The following is a 24,010-nucleotide window of genomic DNA, read 5'->3' on the forward strand; positions in this document are numbered from 1 at the left end:
AACAAGTTTATAAAAGGAGATTACTAAAAATATTGTAAAGTTTCTTGGAAAATTTTAGTATTACTCATAGCGTTCAGTAATTCATCATTTGTAATACTCTTAAGGTGATTTTTGCTTTTAAAAATTATACATGTAGGCAAATGAAAAAATGTAAAGTCATTTTTAGGATTTTCCTTGTTTCATTTTTACTTGAGAAGTTCAGAATTCTTCACAGTGGATTTTAGTTGAATTTTGAAATGGTGGGTTGTGGTATTTTATGGCACAGTGTAAATCCTGGGCACGGATGGATGTGTTGGGCTACATAATTTACAGAGCCAATCACTCTTGGCAGAGTTCTTCTCAGAGACTGCCCATAGTGCTTGTTTTTCACTCTATGAAGAGTAACCCCCCTCTACCCAAGGGCAAAAAATTATCATAGTTAATTATTCTGAACCTGATCTACATCCATCCTTAAGCAGTGTATCTAAACCTTGGCCAGAGAAAGTTTTTGCAAAACCTTGGGGAAATGAGACAAAAAGAAAAGGAAAAAGAAAAAAATATTTTTTCTTAATCTAACTTTACTTAAGTTAAAGGAATATCATTTCTTCTGTGATTTATGTGATGGAATATGATAGTTTATTTCTAGAATCTTATTTGGATGGATAAAAATTTATTGACCAAAGTTATGTTTACATCTCAAAAAATTTTGGAGATTTTTTTGGTTAATGAACCCAAGTCTGTAATCTTTGTGAGGGGAGCTTTGGTCGGTCAACAAACCTTTCTCGGGAGATTACAGAAACGTTTAATATAATAGTTGAATTTTTAAGCAGTTAAACTGGTAAGTAGGTATACACGTAGTTTTATCAGCTACTCTTCAGTGTCTAGAGCTTAATGATAAATATAAGACTTGAGCTATTTGTTTTGTTAGTTGTGCATATGAACTCTGTTGCTGTAAGATCACTTGTGGAGGATCTTAGGGTGGGGGAGGGAGAGGGAGACTGAGTCCTGCTTGGTCTGTGTTCAGGTGTTAGGGGCATTAGTGTTCAGAATTGTTCCACTGGGGACTCCTTTACGACATTTCTGTCATCCACCGAGAATGTACACATATCATTAAGTGACGAAGAATAATGTTCTCTTTGGCTACAAAAATTTAAGAAATCTGCTGTTTAACCTCCTATAAATAAAGAAAATATTTGTGTAGTCTCTGAGCCTGACCAGTATTCTTTTACAGTTCAAGTGCTGTGGAGTGGTGTATTTCACCGACTGGCTAGAAATGACAGAGATGGACTGGCCCCCAGATTCCTGCTGCGTTAGGGAATTCCCAGGATGTTCCAAACAAGCCCACCAGGAAGATCTCAGTGACCTGTATCAAGAGGTAAGGCCGTATGTGTTTAGCTTATCGGGGATAAAACTTTTCTTATAATAACAAGTATAGAACCCGCAACATGCCAGTGAAATAACCTCTTCTGTGCAAGTACAAAGGCCCTTGAAATTTTTGCTCTGGTATGTGGAAAAACAGGATAAAGGTAAAAATTAATATACAAATCTGAACACTGATCACGTGTTAACAAAGGACATTGGGAAGGTCTAGGTTTTAGAATTAATTGGATTTTAAAATGTGTTGTCTAAGAATCAAGTTCTCTTGCCCCTTCCTCAGGGTCCTTTGAAAACAGATGCAGGCAGAGGGTGTAGCTGACTCTGGAGGTCAGGAAAACACACGTTGGAGTTCCTGAGCGGACTCTGGTATAGGACCTCCACGTACCATTAGATTAAAACGTGTAGGGGAAAATCCCATTCTCCAGAGAAAGTGCTGGCCTCTTCCCTCCCCGCTGCTGGTAGCGAGAAGTGATGGGAGTTTTAGTTAGCTGTTGGAATGGAGTTAGATGCTCGCTGGAATGAAAATCAATTGTCCCCTGGCCAAGCAACTTGCATATTTGTGTTTTCTGGAAGAACTTATCCGAATAATCCTTGTTAGCAGAAGTTTTCCTATCACTTCACTTTTAGTGGTGATTTCCAAATGTTTTCAGCCACAGAATTCTTTTTCTTCCAATTAAAATCTAGAACTACACCATCCTGTACAGCAGCCGAGAGCTACGTGTGGCCATTTGAATGAAAATGAAATCAAACACAATTTTCATTTCCTCTGCTGCGCTAGCCACATTTCAAGTGCTCAACAGCCTCTCCGAGTTAGCTCTTCCTGTGGTGGACCAGGCAGATGTGAGATATTTTCCATCCTTACCGAAAGTTTTACTGCAGCCTCGATCTAGAGGGGAAGCCCAAAATGGAAAGGAAGCTGCTCAGGCTGAGGGGCCGGAATCATTTCCCAGATACATCTCCAGGCAAGCACCTGGGTACACAAAGCACTATTGTAAACCTCTGGCTTAACAGACACACTCGTGATACAACACACACACACAAACACACACATACACACACGTGCGTGCGTGTGTGCACATATAGACTATGCTATAAAGAATGAAACTGTAAAAAAAAAATCATATCAGGATTTATAAAACATGCCTTTTTATGTGTTTCAAGATCATGACCTTAGGAGGTTAGGCGTTTTTTCCTAGAAATACTAACATTGTTCAAAACATCTTTTAGCCGGTCTGCCAAAGGCAATTGTAGAGATGCACAGGAATGAGCTTCATTAATTTATAGCGTAAAGGAACTAATTTGAAAAAGATACTGGAATACTTACACAAATGATCTGTTACATCCGTGTCTCAGACATGAGTAACTTTGGCTTAAAAAAATCATCTCGGAGGACAGGACCCTGCCACCTTGAAGGATGTCCAAAATAAAGTGCTTTGGGCTCCAAAGGCACATACAAGGAAGAGGGCCAAGTATTTTTTTTAAGAGGTTCACAATTTTATTAATTTCCCAGGGCTACTATAACAAAGTGCCACTAAGTGAGTTGTTTCAACAGCAGGTACTTGTCTCCCAGTTCCGAGGCTGTGAATCTGAGATGGAGGTGTACTAGTAAGCAGGGTTGGTTCCTTCTGAGGGGTGCGAGGAAGGACCTGCCCCACGCCTCTCCCTCACCTTCCGTGGTTGGCTGGCCATCATTGGCGCTCCTTGGCTTGCAGCATCGCCTGCTCTCCGCCTTCACCTTCCCACCGAGTTCCTCTTGTTTGTGTCTGTCTCCAAATTTCCCTTTTTATAAGGATGCCAGTCACTCACTCTTCTCCCGTCTGACCTCATCTTAACTAATCACACCTGCAACAACTCTGTGTCTAAGTAAGATCTGGTTCTGAGTTAGTGAGGATTTGGACCTCAGCATAAGCATTTGGAGGGGACACAATTCAAGTCATAACAAGAATTGTTGAAACAGCTGAATAACTCAGGTTGTTTATTTTAAAAGATAACCAAAATACTTTTCGTCATGCCTCATGCTACTGAGAAGCATTGTGTTGGATATTATCATTTGAAGCCTATTATGTTTAGTAACATTTTGGCTTTGAATAAAAAAGAATATACAAGGTCTTGTATATTGAACAAAGAATTGTTGGGCCAGTGTCTCTGAGTTCCTCGGTTGTTGTGCTGTTTCTCGTGTTCTGGGTGAACGCTGAATATTGGCTGGTGTCTGTAGCAGGGATGGCCAGCTAACAAGTGCAACAGTCAAAGTCCTGCTTATTCCATAAAGCAGAAGCAGTGCTGAACATTTCTAAGATAATATTAAACGCAGGCATAATTGTGCACATTCACACACATTACAACACCACTAGATTTAAAAACACACACACAGATGATTACAGTATAGGTACAAGTGTAAACATGTGAACTAAAACTTATTGACTTACCCTGTGTAAACTTAATTCATTTATTAGTTTTAGGAGTGGCAAGTCAGTATGGGAAATTATTGGACTATACCCACAAATACACTGAGTGGCCAGATTATTATGATCTCTGAACGCATAATAATCTGGCCACTCTGTATGAATTTGTGCATGAATTTGTGCATGGGTGGGGTCCAGCCTGGCCAGGAGGAAGGGACATGGGCGGTTGGCTGGCCTGCCTGCTGGTCGAACTCCTGGTCTAGGGGACAATTTGCATATTAGCTTTTTATTATATAGCATATACACTGAGTGGCCAGATTATTATGCATTCAGAGATCATAATAATCTGGCCACTCAGTGTATAGTGATTTCTATTTTCTTTAGTGATTAATACTGATTATAACTAATATTGACCATGAGAATGGCAAAACATGAATCAATTTTCCAGATGTTCCCACAAAGTCTTTACTTCAGTTTTACTTTATTTAGTTGAAAAGCCTGCAGTTAACATTTAATAAAATTTTCTTGTAAAAGTACAATTCAATTTTACTAGCTTATCTTAATGGTCTCCACTAGTAATATTTATAATGGGATTCTTTACTTTCAGGATGTCGATAATTGCTTGTTCCATGAATTTTAGGCTGGAAAGAAGCCACACTGTTGTGCCTGGGCAAATTTGAGGGCCCAGATTATTTAAAAAGTTTTTCGTATTTTCATCAAAAGACCTTCAGTAGCAAGCTGGCATTGTCAGTTATGAGATATTTCTTTAGACAGAATTCCAGCAGAGATGGAGGTTCATTATATCAGAGTAATCTGCTTTTGCACTTTCTAATTAATAACAGATGTTGCTATTGGTAATGTTATAGTGCATCATTATATGCATAGTTGACTTACCAACGTGAATCACTTAGTAGCTTTATTGCACAAGTACAATTAAATCCATCATTAAAAAGAAGACTTAATTCCACTTTGCCCTGGAATGCATGTTTCCTAATTGCAGTGTGCCCGGGGATCATCCACCTGGAAGATGAGGGATCTAGAAAGAAGAACAAGGGAGGGACAGTTGGAGGTATTTGGAATGTTTATTCTGAAGTAGTGAGTACTAAGGGGAGATATTTCAGATGTCTTCAAGTATTTCAAAGTTCATCAGTCAGAACAGGAACTGGACTTCCCCATTGTTGCTCCCAGGGCCAGAGTCTCAGGAAGGAAATTTTGAGTCAGTAGAAGGAAGAGCTTGCTCATCAAAATCCGTCCAATTGTGATACAGGTTCTCTTGTAAAATAGTGAGTGTCTTATCTCTAAAAATATTAAAGTCAAGGTCATGGGTGTTAGAATGGGTTTTTAAATTAAGAGTGAATCTGGACTAGGTGAACTTCAAGGTCCCTTTTATCTTTCATATTCTGTAAGCTCAGAGATAAGAACCGACTTTCTTCCTGCGATTTCTGTTCAGAGGTCTGACATCAAGGAAATAAATCATTCTCAACCATCTGGTGGCCTGCTTGGTCCCTGACCCAATAATATTTTATGACACATTTAAAACCTGTGAAAAATGACAGAGCAGAAATAGAGCAATAGTTGCACATTTTAGGAACATTCCCATCAGAGTTATTGTTGGGTCTGGTATACAACTTAAATATCTGCATTGAGTAAAACACATGTCTGAAAGTATACATCTAAAAACCACAATTGAAAATATCTCTGACGATCAGTTTGGTTCCATTGCATTCATTCATTCAAAATGTTTTGTGGTTACCGACTGGGATCCAGGGGTTGAAGATACAGTGGAGAATGTTGCAGACAGAAATCTCTCCTCTTGTATAACATATATTCTAGTTAGGAATATAAACAACTAACAAGAAAAAAGCAATAAAAATAATTTCAGGTGGTTTTAAGCACCTTGAAGACTCTGAACAGGGTCATGTGTGCTGGAGAATTTCTTTATTGATGAAGGAAGTACTTAAGATAGGACAGGTAGGATCTAAGCTCTCTTAGGAGGTGACATTTGAACTGAGACCAAATGATGAGAAGGACCCAGCCATGCAAATATATGTTGAAGAGTTTATATTTTTAAATATGTTTTTTTAAATTGATTTTTAGAGAGAGAGAGGAAGGAAGAGAGAGAGATAGAAACATCAGTGATGAGAGATAATCCTTGATTGGCTGCCTCCTGCACACCCCCTACTGGGGATTAAGCCTGCAACCCGTGCATGTGCCTTGACCAGGGATTGAACCGTGACCTCCTGGTTTATAGGTCGATGCTCAACTACTAAGCCCCACTAGCCAGGCTCAAATACTCTTAATAATTTCTTTTGTGACAAATAATTGGAACCAAACCCTTTCTGCCTCTTTAGATGGTTGTTTATTTCTTTTCTGAGTAACAGGAAACATGCACAGACAGGGAGCTAGAGAAGGGCAGGGTGTTAGATGTGAGCAGATTTGATCTTTCTGGCTTCTGGGACAAAGAACCGGATGATGACAAGTATGGACAGGTCTCCAGTGCTCACGGTAGTGAATGGGAATGGAGGGGTGCTCCCTCACAGTGAAGGTGGGACAGCTCATGGTGAACCATGTGGGGTGAGTGAGTAGAGGTTTTCATTCTCTCAGTTATGTGTTACCTGCTCTGTGAGTTGAGAGCAGTTTTGAGGTTCTATCCTTACCCATCTCCTTTGTACCCAGACCTCGTTGGCAAGTGGTTTATGTTTTATAATCTACATACATTTTTTTTAAAAATTTTCTGGGCAGTATTGCAGCCCTTGGCACTTTTTTTAACACTCTTTTGCTAACATCTTTGACCAATGAGAAAAGTAAGTCAAGCTGTATGTCTGTTTTGACTAATAGAAACAACTTTTATTTTATCGTTTTCTCACACAACATCTGAGACATGTAGATATTTCCTCAGCACTTCCGAGCCAGAGGTAGAGACTTGACAGTGTTGTGGATGAAAAGGAGATGGTGGGAGTGAGGAATGATAATTTTTCTCCCAGGTAACCTTACTGGTAAGTTATTAGTGGCATTCTTCTTAGAACCAAGTAAATTACCACACTGGAAACAAACAGTTAGGGGGGTAGGTGTTGAAAGACAAGTCCGAGGCAGAAAGTGAGAGGTAGCAGCTTAGGCCCCAGGCCAGGTCCTGGCCAATGATGCTAACCTAAAGTGAGTCAAATCTGCATATAAACGAGTCTCACATCAGTGTTAGAATAAGAGGTAGGAATGATCTTGAATTGGGACACAAGAAGGAGCCTGGCATAGGGTAGGCAGTCCTTCATTGCCATTGTGTTGATGCGTGAGATATGCAATGAGAGCACATAGAGGAGGTAGAAATTCATTGGGCTTCCAATCTTTTTAAAATGTATTTTTATTGATTTCAGAGAGGAAGGAAGATGGAGAGAGAGATAGAAACATCAATGATGAGAGAGAATCATTGATTGGCTGCCTCCTGCATGCCCCCAATTGGGGATCGAGCCCGAAACCCAGGCATGTGCCCTTGACTGGAATCAAACCTGGGACCTTGAAGTCCACAGGCCGACGCTCTATCCCCTGAGCCAAACCAGCTAGGGCTGGACTTCCAATCTTAAAAGATAAGCAGTCATTACCAAAGGCAGCAAATATTTGGGTGGCATGAGGCTGAAAAGGCCATTCCAAGCAAAGAGGCAGCAATGCAGTGAGAGCTGGAAGGCGGACAGCACGGCACAGCGGGACTGCGGGCATGAGGAGGGCCACGCAGACGTGGCTGGACAGACGGGCGCTGGACTATGCAGGGCCCTGGATACCTGATAACGCGTGCGTGTTCCACAGAGGTCTGCGGATGGTTGCGAAATAAAGAAGGCGAGCATGTTTGCAAAATGGAAGCATTATTATGAAAGGAGTGCTGAGGGCAGAGTAGTCCTGGGATTCTGACTTATCCATAATGAAGCGCAATTCTCAGATGAACACACACACAGAATCTCCTGCCCACATAGTAAAAGGTAGGCTGCTTTCCGGCCAGCCCAGTGGTGATTTAGATGGAATATCCCCAAGAAGTTCCATTCTCAGGGTTCTTTTATCTAGAGTCAAAGACACGCCCTCCCTGCCTCTCTGCTGACTTCATTATCTCCTCAGCAACTGCTGGCAGGGGTCAGCTGGCCTCTGACAGGTGATATCTGCTTTACCATTCAAAGCCTTGCCAGGCCAGTTCGGGCCAGGAGGGCGGATCCCTTTTATCTCTAGGCTTTGCTTGATCTAATCAGGCCTTGAACTATCCTGCCAGCTTTGCTTCAGGTTACAAATGCATTCTCATTTCCTTTCATTCTCTTCCTCAACTTAATTCAATGGTGAGTTTCTTGTTACCTATTCACTATTCAAACACCCCCTCTCCCCGCCCCCATGCTCTATTTGTAGGTTTTGCCTTTAGAATTTACTGATGTGAAAGCCATTATAATAGGCTTGACCTGGGAAGTACCTCACAAAGTATAACAATTTTAGATTTGTGCTTAAAGATCATTGTATAGGCAGAGAATGGGTTGAGGTGAGAATGGGGTCTTGCTTGAGGCAAGGGAATCAGTAGGAAACTGTTGCGGGTCACTCCTGTGAGTGACTGTAAAGGCTGGGGTTCCCGTTGTGCCATCAGGATGGAGAGGAGGGAATGGGAGTGAAGGATATGAAAGAGGGAGGGTGAACAGGACTAGGTGATGAGTTGGCTGTGGGGATTGAGTGACAGGGACACTACAAGGACACTTGACTTTGACTTGGGCCCTGAATAGATGTAGAAACCATTTTCTGAGAGGGGGGCGGGGGGAGGTTGGCTTTGATTACTCCACTTTGGAAATGCTGGGTTTTAAGGGTCCTTGTCCATGTACTCCCAGTAGGAAATATGAAACTTAGGAGACAGAACTCAGTCAGAGATATGGATTTTGTGTGTATGAATTAGGCCGCAGTGATGGGCAACCTTTTGAGCTTGGTGTGTCAGACTTCACCAAAAAAACTGAGCATAACTCGGGTAGTGTGTCACTTTGAGGAAAAAACGAACTCCGAGACTCTAGTCGCAAATGTTTCATCCTCAGGAGCAGCAAATGTTTCATCCTCGGCATGCGGCCGCGTGTCATCAGAAATGGCTACGCGTGTCAGTGCTGACACGCGTGTCATAGGCTCGCCATCACTGAATTAGGGGAAGAGCTAACTCACAATACAATAGCTTGAATAAGGTGGGAGTCTACTAGTATTTCTCTCTCAGAGACCAGTCAGCTGACCCGGGCTATCAGGCAGCTCTGCTGCACGAGGTCATCCAGGGGCCCAGGATGCTGAGATACCTCGCCTTTTTTTTAATACCTACCTTCCAAAGTGGCTCCTGTTTTTCTCCAGTTCCAGCCAGTGGGGAAAGGAGGAAGTGGGAAGGAACACAGCCCATGCTTTAAGCTCTCCATCCGTCGCCTCTGCACACATTCCACTGGGCAGGGCTCGCATGGCTGTGCCTCGCTGCAACGAAGGCTGGGGAATGTGGTCTCTGGCTAGTAGTCTGTGTTCCCATAGACCCGTGGTCGGCAAACTGCGGCTCGCGAGCCACATGCAGCTCTTTGGCCCCTTGAATGTGGCTCTTCCACAAAATACCACGGCCTGGGCGAGTCTATTTTGAAGAAGTGGCGTTAGAAGAAGTTAAAGTTTAAAAAATTTGGCTCTCCAAAGAAATTTCAATCGTTGTACTGTTGATACTTGGCTCTGTTGACTAATGAGTTTGCCGACCACTGCCATAGACTACACGAATCGCTATGAAGAGGTGGAGAACAGACCGGGGTGAGTCGGAGCACTAACAGGTTACCAGTGCAGAGGCAATTGAATGCATGGGAGTAAAGAAGGCCACATGAAGAGGTGAGGTGATGTGTGCGGCCAAGGACAGAAGTTGGGGGATGGCAACACTAACAGCCGAGGAGGAGTCACCAGCTGTAGGAAAGAAGAAATGGGAAGCAGTGTCCTGCACGCCAAAGGAGAAGAGGATTTTAGGAATGAGTGTTGTTCAGCAGTTAAGACTAGTCTCCCCGGCCAGACTCTTTGGGTTAAATCTTTGATCTGCTTCTTACTAGCTTTGTGACCTTGGGCAAGTTGTTAATCTTTCTGTGCTTTATTTTTCTCACCTTTATTGGTGAGATCCAACCTGAAATAAAGAGGATTGCCAGAGTTCTTATCTCATAGGGGCGTTTGGAGAGTTGTGTGAATTAACCTATTAAAAACCCTTGGAACAGTGCCTGTCTGTAGCTTGTGCTTATAGTAATAGCTGAGAGTTAAAGTAAATCAGAAAAGTACACATTGCGTTTTTCAAATAGGATACATATTTAATAGATCTATGAGCAAATATTTTACATGCATTATCTCCTTTAAGCCCTAACACAATTCTTTGAAGGTTACAGTATTGTTATCTCCATTTTACAGATGAGAAAAATGAAGCCCAAAGAGGGTAAGTGACCTAGCTAGTCTTAGAGCTAGTCGGTGACTTAGCTCAGATCTAATTGATTCCAAAATTTTGAGATGTGAAATACTGGTGAGGAGCAAGCTGAGCTTTTACAGATTTTTTCCCCCACTTCTAAACCTCACTTTTATCTGTTAAGTGAGATAATAATAGTACCTTCCTCATTATAGTCTTGCAAAGATTAAATCAAGCTACTTAATGAGAAACCCTTAGCAAACCACTTGGCACATAATAAATACAAATCTTCAAAGCATAGTAGTAGCTAATGGCAATAATAACAGTAATTTATTAACAACTTATTGAAGTCAGTAGAAAAATTAGCAGCCTCTGATTGGTGTTTACACTAGCCAAATTACCCCTGGTTGTGCCCCTGGTTATATATGTTTGGGCTGGCTGAAGCTAGATTTTTAGGTCAAGGTTTTGGGGACTTCGTGTGGTCTCCCACTTTGCTTGTTTCAACACTTTCCCACTTCTTACAGTCAAACATTTAGGTGGACAAAAGGCCCAGTGAAAGACAATGTGAATGAGCAGCTTGGGAAGGCTCTTCTGCTCGGTCCGGCAGCGCGTGCTGCCTGCTGGAACTGGCCTCGCTGGGAGGCCAGCACCTGCTGGGCTTTCTGACTCTAGTCTAGGACCGTGTCTTATTTTGTTGGTGTTTTTGTTTTTTTCCATAAAAAAATGAAAAATGTTTGGCAAATGTAGCCTTTTCAATTCGATGGTTCTGCCTATCTAATGGAGATATATTGATGATTAAACGAGACCTGAGGGTCTGCCTTTATTAAGAAACTAGAGGCCCATTGCATGAAGAGATTCGTGCAATAGGCCTTCCTTCCCTTAGCTTCCAGCACCGGTTTTCCTCTGGCACCCAGGACCCAGGCCTTTGCTCCGGCCGGAGTCTGCTGCCTTTGCTCCGGACTCTGACTCCGGCCAGAGTCTGCCTTCTTCTTCTTTGCTGCAGACTCTGGAGTCTGCAGTCTTTGTCTTCGCTAAGGGGCTGGAGTGCCGCTCCTGTAGATCCTCTCATCCCCCACCCTCCCTCTCATAGCAAGCGTCCTGCCCCACCTGGCCACTCCGTGCCTGGAGCAGCTGGGCGGCTGCCATCTTTGTCCTTCTAATTTGCATATTCTCTCCTGATTGGCTGGTGGGCGTACCAGAGGTATGGTCAATTTACATGTTTGTCTATTATTAGATAAGACTAGAGGCCTGGTGGACAACATTCGGGGAGCTGGCCTAACCTGGAAAGTGGACATCCCCCAAGGGGTCCTTAGCACTGCCGCATCAGCGGGAGAGGCTCCCGCCACTACCACTATGCTTGCCAGCCGTGAGCCTGGCTTCTGGCTGAGCAGCGTTCCCCTTGTGGGAGCACTGACCACCAGGAGGCAGTGCCTGTGTTCAGCGTCTGCCCCCTGGTGGTCAGTGTGTGTCATAGTGACTGGTCGTTCCACCGTTCAATTGATTTGCATATTAGGGTTTTATTATATATGATAAGTCTTTCTCTACTGCATTTCCTGTGCATGGGTTTGGTTAACCTTCCTTTTAAGAGAACAGAAAGAAAAAGTCCCATAGTGCATTTTATTACTTGCTGTTGAACTTTTTTTTTAAAGGACGCATTTATTTCCCTGAAAAGCTTATGGTTATCGGTGGAGAACTTGTGGTCCAACCTGTTTAAAGCTCATGAACTGCTATTACTCATTTTTTAATTTTAGAAGCACTAGAGCAGAGATTATATATTTGTACCTGATGATTAGCACAGTCCTTTCAAACTTGAAAGTCATGTTTATTGTCAAAAATCCATTATGAAAATATCGTACTGGTATGTATGGCACCTACACTGTATTTATACTTTATTTCATAAGCCCAGGAGATCTGTCTAACTCTCTGCCATGGAATGGAAAGCCATCGGTGCTTTTCTAATTTTAGAAACTCATTTTGGAGATAGATTAGAGAATAATTTCAAGTGTATCATTTCCTCAAGTGAAATGAGGCATCTGACATGCCTTCAGATAGATTCCAGGAAATGTAGGGATTAGTAATTTTTCTCTGATAAAAAGGTAATGTTATTATTTACTGTTAATAGTTGATCAGAATTTTAATATTGCAGCAAGTAAAGTAGTTTAGCCAATATGTCTTATTCATAGCTTTGGATTATCTGAGGTTATTAATGTAAGGCTAGCATAACTTTAGTTAGGAAGAAAACATATTCAAGGTAAATCAACTCAGAGTATTTTATTTTGAGAAAAGCAAAGAAGTGCAATTCATTTCTTTCCAATTCTGATTAAAACAACTTTTTTGAGATAGAATGCAGTTTTGAACTCTAACATTTCTATTTTCTCTTTTTGACTCACTTGACAGAAATGTTAATTTATGTAACTAAATATCTATGAATAGCACAATAGATTATATGGAAAAAAAGTCTATATTTGTTTTTTCTCTAGACTTAGTGTCTTGCTTTTCAATGAAAGTATCAGAGTTTGCATTGAGAAGTGTAAACATTATGCATGATTATTTGGTTGGCTTAAAATAAGTTCACAACTTGTGTTCAGACTGAATTATTTCAATGGGGATAATGCAGAAAGGACTATAAGCTCAGAGTTGTTTCTATTAAGAATTTAGAGAGTGGCTGAGGAGGACAGTTATTTTATGCAAAGAAATCTGGGAAAATACAGTCTTATCAAGAAGAGGGATATTGGAAAGTTAACCTTTAACATTAAGTAATTGTGTAATGAACCACTAATATTAAGCAATATGCTGCAAGTTTCTACAATGCCTTCTGAGTCATCAAATATTAAATTGTGTCAGTATAGAGAGATTTGTGCTTTTATTTATATACTAGTTTTTTATTACATATTAGAGACCTGGTGCACGAATTTGTGCACCGGTAGGGTCCCTCTGTCTGGCCTGTGGGGATTGGGCTGAAACTGGCAGTCCAATATCCCCCCCCAGAGGGCGCAGGCCAGGCCGAGGGACCCCACCAGTGTACAAATCTTCTAGTGTGCACTGGGCTTCTAGTATGCATATAAGAACTTCGGTTAATCTCTTCCTGCCCTCTCCCCTCCCCCTTCCCTTTAAGATTTATCAGTCTGTTCCATGTTTCCATGCCTGTGTGTTGAGTGTCTGCCCCCTGGTGGTCAGTGTGCATCATAGCTACCAGTCGAATAGTCACTTAGGCTTTTATATATAGAGATTTACAACCTGTATCCTTTTATTAAACAAAGGGTTTAATGCAGTACACAACAAGAATGATGCAATGAATTAATAATAAAATATAAATAACATTGGAAAGTCAGGGTTAAGAACAGAATAATTAGACATGCCTAATATGAGGACAGATGGGGTTGTGGAGTTTCATACTTGCCCCTCAGCTTTCTGAAAGCTCAGATGAAAAGGAGACATCATCATTTGCATGATTTAATGCTAGAATAGAATATTTTACATTTTCAAAGGGAATGAAACTCGAAAGTATTTTTTCAAGTGAGATTTTTAAAAATCTTCTACTCTGAATTACCTAGGAAAATATCTTCAATATTATTTTGCATTAATTTTATTGAGCAGTTTCTTATGGTATTTTTAAATACGCATTAGTGGAGAATAATATATAAGGCATAGGCTAATATATTCCAGTGTAGCAGATTTTGATAGTCTGGTTTGATACTTGTATGTAATTTAAAAATATATAGAGATGTCAGTTGATTTCATCTTTTAAATAATCTGCAGATAATAACTTTTTTTCTGATAGAGAAGCATAAAGTTTAATTAATGAATTCTGATGACAAGCATAAGTACTTAAATTTCATCTTGTTTTGAGGGGTTATCTATGTATTGTGTAAACTGAGGAAGTGATAAGACTGACACAGTTTTATAAAAGTTGAGGAATCGAACTAGGATCTTTGCTTTGAATAGACAGCCCTGGCCCCCCTCAGCATGGACATAACATTCAGGTCCCAGTTATCAGGAAGGAGACCAGGTCCTAACCATGTGCCATGTGATACAATGCCATGTCCACTCTCCTGGGGCACCTGAAAAGCTTTTTGCGTGGAATCCAAACCCATTTATAAGACCTTAGTTGTTTTAATATTTTATTGCATTTTCTAGTTTTTTTAAAGTTAAAAATCAGTGTTCTTTCCAAAGAAACATTGATAAAACCAGGCAATCCAGGAAGAGATCATCAGGATGATGAAGTGTATATATTTGGAAAACTTGGAGGCAGTAGGAATATGTCGTCTAGAGAAGAGGATGGTTAAAGGGAATGTGACAGCTCATCAGGCATTGCTCTCTACCTTCTGGAAAAGGGATTGTCTGAGAGTAGAACTGTATCTTATTGAGAGACAGGTTCCAACAAGGAATGATTCTCTCTCATCATTGATGTTTCTATTATTTCTCTCTGCCTCTCCTTTCCTCTCTGAAATCAATAATATATATATAATATATATATTTTTTAAACTACTGTTTTTCAAGTGTGGACAGAGCTGTCTAGTGAGGCCCCGAGTTCCTCTCATTAGAAGCATTTTCTTTAAAAAAAAATTCTTTACTTAAAGTATTACATATGTCTCCTTTTTCCCCCATTGACCTCTTCCCGGCCACCCCTACACCCCAGCACATACTCTCACCCCCCTACTGTTTGTGTCTATGGGTTCTGCTTATATGCATGCATACAAGTCCTTTAGTTGACCTCTCACCCACCCCCCTCCCCTGCCTTCCCTCTGAGGTCGGATGGTCTGTTAGATGTCGAAGCATTTTCTTTGATGTATCTTTGTGTGTGTGTGTGTGTATGAGACATACTTTCTTGTTTCTTTGCACCTCTTGTGATTTTTTATTTGTTTTTGTTGTAAAAAACTGGACATTTAAAATAATATAATGTGGCAACTCTGTAAATCAGGTTCTACCTCCTCCCAAAAGCTTGTGGTTTATTGTTGTTGCTATTTGTTCATTAATGACTTTTCTGAACTAATTTTGTAGGTTCTGTATTCTTTGTCATGTGTGGCCCCTAAAGTCTATGCTCTGTTAGCTTCATGGTCAGTTAATGAATGAACAGAGATTTCCTTAGATGCCTAGAACCAGTAAGTCTCCCAGCCTTTGCCAAGGGTACACAAAGCCTCAAGGTTAGCCAGAGGGGAGATCTTAGTGCCTTCCTAGGTCTTCCTTAGCATGTTCATAGCTCTACTCATGTGTGTAACTTCTAGATCCCACCAGTGAGTCAGAGTTTTGCTAAGGCCCCTATGGGCTTCTTTTTGCCCCAGCTTTTTCTTTTAAGCTTTTTGACTCACCCGTTGTGTGCACAACTTCATGCAGCCTCAGCGTTCAACAGTTACCTCTGATTGCTTTTCACAAATATGGGGGTAAAGGGACCCTGGTTGATCTGAAGGCAAGTAAGGCCTTCCAGGGAACCACCAGATAGAACAGATAATGATGATTCTCTGGTAATGGGGTTTTGAAGTAGCTCCACTCCTATTTTGTTGTCTCTGGTGGTTTCTAGGCCACTGGTTTTTAATTTGTATGTTTTTAAGAAACACTTTTAATGGATTTTTAGAGAGAGAAAGGAAAGAAGAGGGTGAGATAGGGAGAAACATCGATGTGAGAGTGAAACATTGACCAGCTGCCTCCCGCACATCCCCCGCCAGGGTTCAAGCCCACGACGTGGGCATGTGCCCCGATCCGGAATTGAATGGCCACCCTTTCAGTGCCTGGAACGATGCCCAAGCAACTGACCACAAATCTACTGCAGAGCTGGGGAGGGTGGGGATGGGAATAGGGTAAATTAAGATGCCACAAAGCTTACTGTTCTTACTGGACTCAGGTGAGTTTCTTACATAAATGCTGCTCAGATTGTTGAAAGCCTTCAGTGAATTTCCAGAGTTATAAAAGCATTTATTCTGATATTTTTTCTTAAAAATTGATTTTAGAAAAAGGGAGGGAGAGAGAGGGAAAGAGAAAGAGAGAGAGAGAGAGGGAGGGAGATTTGCTGCCTCCTAAATATGCCCCGAGTGGGGATTCGAACTTGCTACCCTTTGGTGTATAGGATAATGCTCCAATGAACTGAGCCACACCTGCCAGGGCTATTTTGACAATTTTTACTAGTGCTTTCATTGTTTATATAGAGGAAAGACTATTCAGTTTCTTTCCTTTGCCTGTTTTGCTGAGTCATTCTAGAAGTGCTTTTTTAGCCATATTTTTAAAAGTTAAAAAGTTGAATTCATTGACTTCCAAGGTCCCCTCTCACTCTAGAAAATTCAGTGTTAATATGTCACATTTTCTAACCATTCTAGATTATATAATTTACTGTACCTTTTTTATAAATATGATTGTTTTTAAAAAAATTGAAACAAACTTTCTTTAATGCCCCAAAATATGAAACACAATAGACTGTAGCTTATTATCAATTTCTGCTTAAATTTATTGACAGATTTTTAAAGATAAATATTATCTTTTCTACCTACTGAACTTTTGCCATGTACCAAACCCCATTCTAAGTGTTTAAATATGTTTTTTCATTTAATTCTCCCCAAGTCTCAAACAGTAGGCTCTATTACTATGAATGTTTTCAGATAGAAAACTGGAGCATGGACAGATTAAGTAACTTGCCCAAAGTCACATAACTTAGTAGCAGAGCAAGGATTTGAAATTCAGAATTCAGGCTCTGCAGTTCATGATCTTAAACATTCTATGCTGTGTCACAAAAGGATGCTTGTTGGAATGACACATAAACATAAGTGTGAATGGGTTCTGATAAACTAGCTCAGTGGAACTCTTTGAAAAATATTTGAACATTGGTGACTTGTATTTGTGAGATCTATTTTGGTTTTCCAGAGTGTCTGTGTGCAAATGCATATTTGTATGTATCAAATAGGTAAGATGATCAGAGAAGTGATCTTATTATACTGATGTTAAGTAATATTAAATTATAAATATTTTAATTTTACTTTTGGTTAAATTGATGAAACTTGGATAATCTTTTGCTGTTGATTTGCATTACATTATGTACCAGAAAAAGTTTTTGAAATTTGTTAATTGTTATAAAATTATTTTCCATATTTTTACCTTAATTTAGAACCAGCTTCCCTTTGGAAGAGGGAATTTCACTTCTTTGTTGTGGATTCATTATAGACATGGCAGGTAGCCTATGCTTCGGTCACCTGCGAGGTGACTTAGGACAGTTGTTAGTCACATTCTACCTCCTTTTGTTTGCCCCTCATCCCCCATTTTCCTTGCTCATGGATTTTTTTTCTCTTTTTATTCCTTCTCGTCTCTTCTTTCTGCATTATCTTCTTTAACTACCATAGGTACTCGTTAACCTTTCGAATTAAAACTAAATGCAAACAAAATTCAAGCTGATTTTTTTAAGTCAGATGTCAAATTCTTACCTGGTAGAACTAGAACTTGGTGCCATGTCAGGAAGTCCCCCATGTATACATCTGCTGCAGGCAGTGGACAGAGGTGTGTGTGCATATGGAAGGTAGGGGGAAGGGAACAAATTGATTTCCGCTCACCAGCATGCTTCAGCAGCAGACTGGGGAAATATTCCTGATCCCTGGGGAAAAGCTTCTGACCAAATGAACAATAATCAAACAGTGTATACAAATAATAATAATGATGAAACTTTAGTTTTGAAAAATTTGAGTCAGTCTGTGTCAGGAGTTGGCACTCTGTGGCCTGTACCCCAAATCTGGACCACAGCTACATCATCCATTCATTTACATTTTGTCTGTGGCTGCTTTGGAGTTTCAGTGGCAGAAATGAGTAGGTGGAACAGAGACCACATGGCCTACAAACCATAAAAGATTTACTATCTGACCCTTTACCAAAAAAAAGTTCACCAACCCTTGCTCTAGATGTATGTTTTACCAGCATCTCCCAATTTCAGGTTGTGAGGAAGAAAGGAGAAATCATTGGGCAGGCTTTTCAAAGAGTTCCCATCTCCATCTTCCCTCTGGTTTCTCACAGGTGTCCCAGTTGAGAGTCACTGTTTTAAACTTTAGGATTTAGTCGTTTTGTTCCATTAACTGATACCAATTGTTTGTTTTCACCAGTTTGGCCCTCTGTAACCCATCCAAAGTAACTTTGACTGTATTATTTCTTTTACAGGGTTGTGGGAAGAAAATGTACTCCTTTTTGAGAGGAACCAAACAACTGCAGGTGCTAAGGTTTCTGGGGATCTCCATTGGAGTGACACAAATCCTGGCCATGATTCTCACCATCACTTTGCTCTGGGCTCTCTATTATGATAGGAGGGAGCCTGGGACAGACCAAATAATGTCCCTGAAGAATGACACGACTCAGCACCTGTCATGTCACTCAGTGGAACTGTTGAAACCAAGCCTGACGAGGATCTTTGAACACACCTCCATGGCAAACAGCTTCGATACACACTTTGAAATGGAGGAATTATAGAGAATGTCAAAGAAGGAAACCACCCAGTTATTTCATTTTACTTGTGAATTTTTGAGCACAGAGTTGTTCCAGAAATGTGTAGAAATAAAAATGTCATAAATCGATGCCTACGCATGTCATTTTGAACTCTAAAACAAAGAGGTAAAAGTTCCATATATTATGTTACCACCTGGACAATAGTTGATGCCCTTTACAATGCTGAGGTCAGATCTAATATCCACTTTATAGTTTGTGCCAGATTTTTACTAAACATAGTTATGCTTTGAGGTTTACGCTTTGGTACAGATTGACCAACGTTTCTGCATGCCTATTATGGAGGGATTGAAGCTACAGTAAAGTTCGATTTACTTCTGTAAGCTCTCTAGTATATAAAGTACCAGTTAACTGCTAACATAGGAAGTTAAACAATACTAATGATTTTTATTCTTTGGTGATATATTTTTTGAGGGTAAAATAGATTAGACATAAGAAAAGTCTGAAGATTGGTGACTACCTAAATGTGATTTTTGCTAGTTACTAAAATATTCTTAACTACTTCCAAGAGCAAACTAACGAATTGTCTTAAGCTGATCAGGGATCTATTTGTATATGAGAATCTGTGTTAAGTCTGTATAATTCACTAGATTTCAGTTCTTATAATGTTAATAACAATTGTGAAAAGGATACATTTGTCCTGTATAACAGCATTATTCTTAACCTTTCCTGTTAATAGAGTTTTAAAATTCTGTCTTGGTTTTTACATTACATTACATTACATAACTATTAATTTAAATACTTAACCACTAATTTTGAAAAATTGCTAGTGTGATACAAAAGGAGTCATTATAATGCAGAATGTAGTCTGGTCCCTAGGGAGTATTAATAAGAAAATTTACACACAACTTAGTTCATTTAGCAAAGACCTGGATGCTATCTTTCTCTCAAACTAAGACTCTTTTTGACATTAAACACTTGTTAAAGAAGCTTATCTTTGCCTTCTCGAAACAAGAAGTGACAGTATCTAAGTCTGAAAATAATTCTTCAGAGAATAGTGTTCCCTTTCTCCAGGGAAATGCTGTGAGAATCATTAAGATAAGTGGCAACTTAACCAGAGAATTTCTTTGCTTTATTTCACTGATTAAGATACTATGGTGAAGTACACAGATTATTAAATTTTTTACAAGAGTAAATATATTTATTTAAAATGGGAAAAGTGCATTTTACTGTATTTTATCTATTATGTTTTTTTCTCAGAAAATGGAAAGAAAATTAAAACTTGTCAATAAATATTTTCTAGAGAGTAATAATTTGTCTGTCTAATTTATATAATTGTAAGCACTTTTATCACTCAAGAAGATTAGCAAAGGGAGAAAAATGTGAGAAGAAATGATTGAATAGAGTAATAATAATGATATTCAAACTCAAGCTAATCTATAAGAATACTAGAGGCCCGGTGCATGAAAATTCATGTGCTGGATGGGGGGTCCCTTAGCCCAGCCTACCCCCTCTCACAGTCTGGGAGCCCTCAGGGGCGGGAGGCGACCTGGCACCTGGCGATCAGGGGAAGGGGATGCCCCCATCACAACTCTGCTGCTGCCACTGCCGGCAGCACAAGCCTCGGCTGGCCCTGATTACCTGAGCCTCGGGCGGCCCTGGGCGGATGGGCAGCCACCATCCGAGGCTTGCCTGCACCTTGGGCTGTCCCTGGGGGGCTTAGGGGACTGGGCGCCACCATCTTGTGGCTGTGGGCGATGCCATCTTTGTGAGGGTGTGACAGTAAATTAGCATATTCCCTCTTTATTAGATAGGGTGTATCTTCAATGAGAAAAGATAAAAGATGCCCATTTACTTTTCAAGTTTGATTTTGAGCTAACTGCTAATGTAACTGTTTGATATAATGTATAAAAGTACCCATTTATGTTTATTTATCTCCTCAATATCTTCATATCCCCGTTTTTAAAGTAATTTTAAGAGAAAAGTAGCCTAAGGAATACAATATTTTAAATCAACAGCTAGATTTCTTCTCTTCCATATATTTAAATGAAAACAGTAAATAACTTGCTTAATTAGAATCAAAAGCAACCCTTTTTATAATTTCCTTAGCACCTCAAAGCCTCATAATTTTACCTAAAATGCCCAAGTAATTGAAGCAGCTATGAGTGTTATTCGAATTATTTGGATAGCAGTCAAATTTCGCTGCTTCTCTTTTGACATCACAGAAAGAACAAGTAAATGTTTTATTGACCTTGGTAAAAAAACAACAAAAACAACAACAACAAACATTTAAATTTGTAGATAAAAGTCAATTTCTACATCTTTAGACTTCAGATATCTATATATATAAAAAGCCAGGGGCCCTCATGACCGAAACAATCAGATGCGACCGAACAGGCTGCATGGGGTGACCAGGCTGGCAGGGGGGTTAGTGAGGGACGACCAAACAACCAAACAGCAGGCTGCCTGGGGCGACCAAGCGGCGAGGGGGGGCAGTAGGGGGTGACCTAGCCAGCAGCGGGGGGCAGTGAGGGGCGACCAGGCCGGTGGGGGCAGTTGGGGGTGACCAGGCCAGCGGGGGGGGGGGGGGGCAGTTGGGGGTGATAAGGCTGGCAGGCAGAGGTGTTTAGGGGTGATCAGGCCAGCAGGTGTGCGGTTAGAAGCCAGCCGTCCAGGATTGTGAGAGGGATGTCTGACTGCCAGGGATTGGGCCTAAACTGACAGTTAGACATCCCCCAAGGGGTCCCAGATTGGAGAGGGTGCAGGCTGGGCTGAGGGGACCCCCCTCGCGTGCATGAATTCGTGCACCAGGCCTCTAGTTTTGATATATTGTTTGCTTTAATAATAGTCAACATAAATTTAGACAATCATCTTATATTCTTATGCACTTGCTTAATGGGAACAAATGAAACATAGCAGAGGTCTACAAAGGCCTCTTATGGTAGCAGTGCACCTGGAATAATAACACTGGAAGGGACTTTAAAAAGTATATTTAAGCCCTAGCTGGTTTTGCTCAGTGGATAGAGCGCCGGCCTGTGGACTGAATGGTCCCAGGTTCGATTCCGGTCAAGGGCATGTACCTTGGTTGCAGGTTCCCCGGCCCTGGTTGGGTTGTGTGCAGGAGGCAACCAATCGATGTTGTCTTTCTCACATTGATGTTTCTCTCTGTCTCTCCCTCCCTCTTCCACTCTCTCTAAAAATTAATGGAAAAATACCCTCCACTGAGGATTAACAACAACAACAACAATAAAAGTGTATTAATATGGCAGAGCTCAGGGAGTTCACTGTTTGGGTCCATTGCAAACAACATTGTTAACTGGTTCTGTGAATTTTTAAAAGCTTTCTTTTGTGAAAATCAGCCTTTTTTTTTTTTTTAAGTAACATGTAAGAAGATTATTTTTACTCAGGCTAAGAATCAATTCAAAGTGCCCTGGAGATTCAGAGATGACAATAAGAGATGCTGTGTATCTTCCAGCTCTGAATTATAAAATCAATATGTACAAGAACATGCAGTCAGTGTTATTAGCAATATGAGACCGAGGAGAGGAGAATAAGGCAGTTACATGGAGGAAATGACCTTCAGACGGAGTCAGGAAAGAGGAGGGGAGCTTAGCTGGCTCACAGAGAACATGCCATGGGCCACGACCCTGAAGTTAAGAAAGCGCATGTTATTTGTGGGGCAGGGCCTGTTGTTTAATGTGGTTGGAGTATAGAGTGCTTGAAGAGATATCATGGGAAAGGAAATGGGTGAAATTTGGGTGCTTAGACTTCATTCTGTAAGTTCGATGGTGAGTCACTGAAGTATTTCCAGAAAGAGAAGCGATTTGTGGTTCAGAAATGTAACTGGAGTAATCCAGTGAGAAAGTGGAGGCCCGGAGACAGGTGTACATCGGACAACTCCCCAGGGTGGGCCGTTCTTTAGCTAGTCCGGGTATGGCGCTGTCTGGGTTGTAGAGACTCCAGAGCTGGGCTGGCCAGATGGCTGTCGCTGTGGTCTGGAGAGAGAGAAGGGCCCTCCCACACAATGGGAGTCAGAAGCACAGTGCACGGGACAGGTTACACGGGGTGCATCTCCAACATTGGGCGGCAGATGAATCTTGGAGAATGTCGCATGAGAAGTGAAAGAATGGAAATTTCTAGGTTTCATACCTGGTAAATTGGCAATGGCATTACCCTAGACAAAAGATGAGTGGGAACCGGCTGTGTGGGAGGGTGATTAATTTGGTTGGGGACGCGCTGAGTTGGACATGCCTTCAGGACATGCAGATGGAGATGTCTGCAGGCGGCTGTAACCTTGCAGTCTGGAGCTCCGGAGAGCTCAGTGTGGAGCCTGAGGATTTTTGTGCTTTGCCTTCTGAACTCAGGAAGCCTGACAGAAAATGGGCCGAGAACCAAATCTTCTGTGAGGAGAATCTTAAGCAGGATGCTGCATGAACTTCCTATTGTCTGAACTCCCACTCCTGTGGATGAGTCAACCGAGGTAAAAGAAATAAAAATAAAAAAACGCACCACTGAAACTTCTGTGGCAAAAGGAGCCACCTCCCTTTTTTTGTTGTTGTTAATCCTCACCCAAGGATATATTTTCCCCATTGATTTTTTTAGAAAGAGTGTAAGGGAGGGAGGGAGAGGGAGAGATAGAAACATCGATGGCCGGGGAGAACTTGCAACCCTTGGCCTGGAATTGAACCCAAGACCCTTTGGTGCAGGGGGTCAGTATCTAACCACTTGGCAACACTAGCCAGGGCGGGAGCCACCTCCCTTTAAAACAACACTGCCAACTGCTATTGGCTTCACCCAGCTCCCCTTCCTATTACCATATTGTGATTTACAAGTGTGTTTGTCTTTCAAATTAACTGAGTTCTTATTTCCTCATATCCAAGCACCTTGTAGAAACAAGGATGGGAGAGTTTTTGATATCATCTTGAGAGTGCATTTATTTTCTATTCTAATACGTTCTTGTGATCATTCTTTATCTCAGGCATTTATGTCAGCCTACTAGGCACTGGGCATTGGGCGCTAGGTGTTTTACACATATTTTTTTCTGCTCTTTACAACTGTTGTGCAACCTGTAGGCATCACTAACCCTATCTCACACCTGAACAAAAAGGACTTAGGGAGACTGAGGAAATATAGTCAACAAGTGGAGTGCTCTGCATCCGTTCCTCCCCACTCTGTGACATGGTGTCTTCGTCAGCCTGTGGAGGGGCTCAGCTGATCCTTCATAGAAAAGCCAGGTCCTTCTACACCGGAACCAATGTCTCTAGGTTGGATTTGTCTCCAAAGCCTGTTACTTCTTCCCTCAAGACAGCTCTTTGGTCTAATTTCATCCTTCCCATTTTCCCAGAACAAGTCCTAATTATCTAAAACTTTGACTGAAGCCAAGCCATACATTGCTCTTCCCCCCTGCCCATCTCTTGTCTCCTCCCAATGATCTATCTTGCATATACACACACAGTGA

General features: G+C 41.1%; 1 protein-coding gene across 3 annotated transcripts in view; it reads left to right on the forward strand.

The window, feature by feature from the left end:
- The window catches only part of TSPAN12 (tetraspanin 12), a 72,250-nt gene extending 52,391 nt beyond the window's left edge, over positions 1-19,859 (forward strand). For all 3 annotated transcript variants that reach the window (XM_079786400.1, XM_079786399.1, XM_079786401.1), the window contains 2 exons: positions 1,211-1,354; positions 18,274-19,859. In XM_079786400.1, coding sequence (XP_079642526.1) covers positions 1,211-1,354; positions 18,274-18,579 — 450 coding nt within the window. In that variant the 3' untranslated portion in view covers positions 18,580-19,859. The remainder of the gene's footprint in view (positions 1-1,210; positions 1,355-18,273) is intronic.
- Positions 19,860-24,010: the final 4,151 nt, after the last annotated feature.

The sequence above is a fragment of the Cnephaeus nilssonii genome, assembly GCF_951640355.1.
Source record: "Cnephaeus nilssonii genome assembly, chromosome: 12".
Classification (NCBI taxonomy): domain Eukaryota; kingdom Metazoa; phylum Chordata; class Mammalia; order Chiroptera; family Vespertilionidae; genus Cnephaeus; species Cnephaeus nilssonii.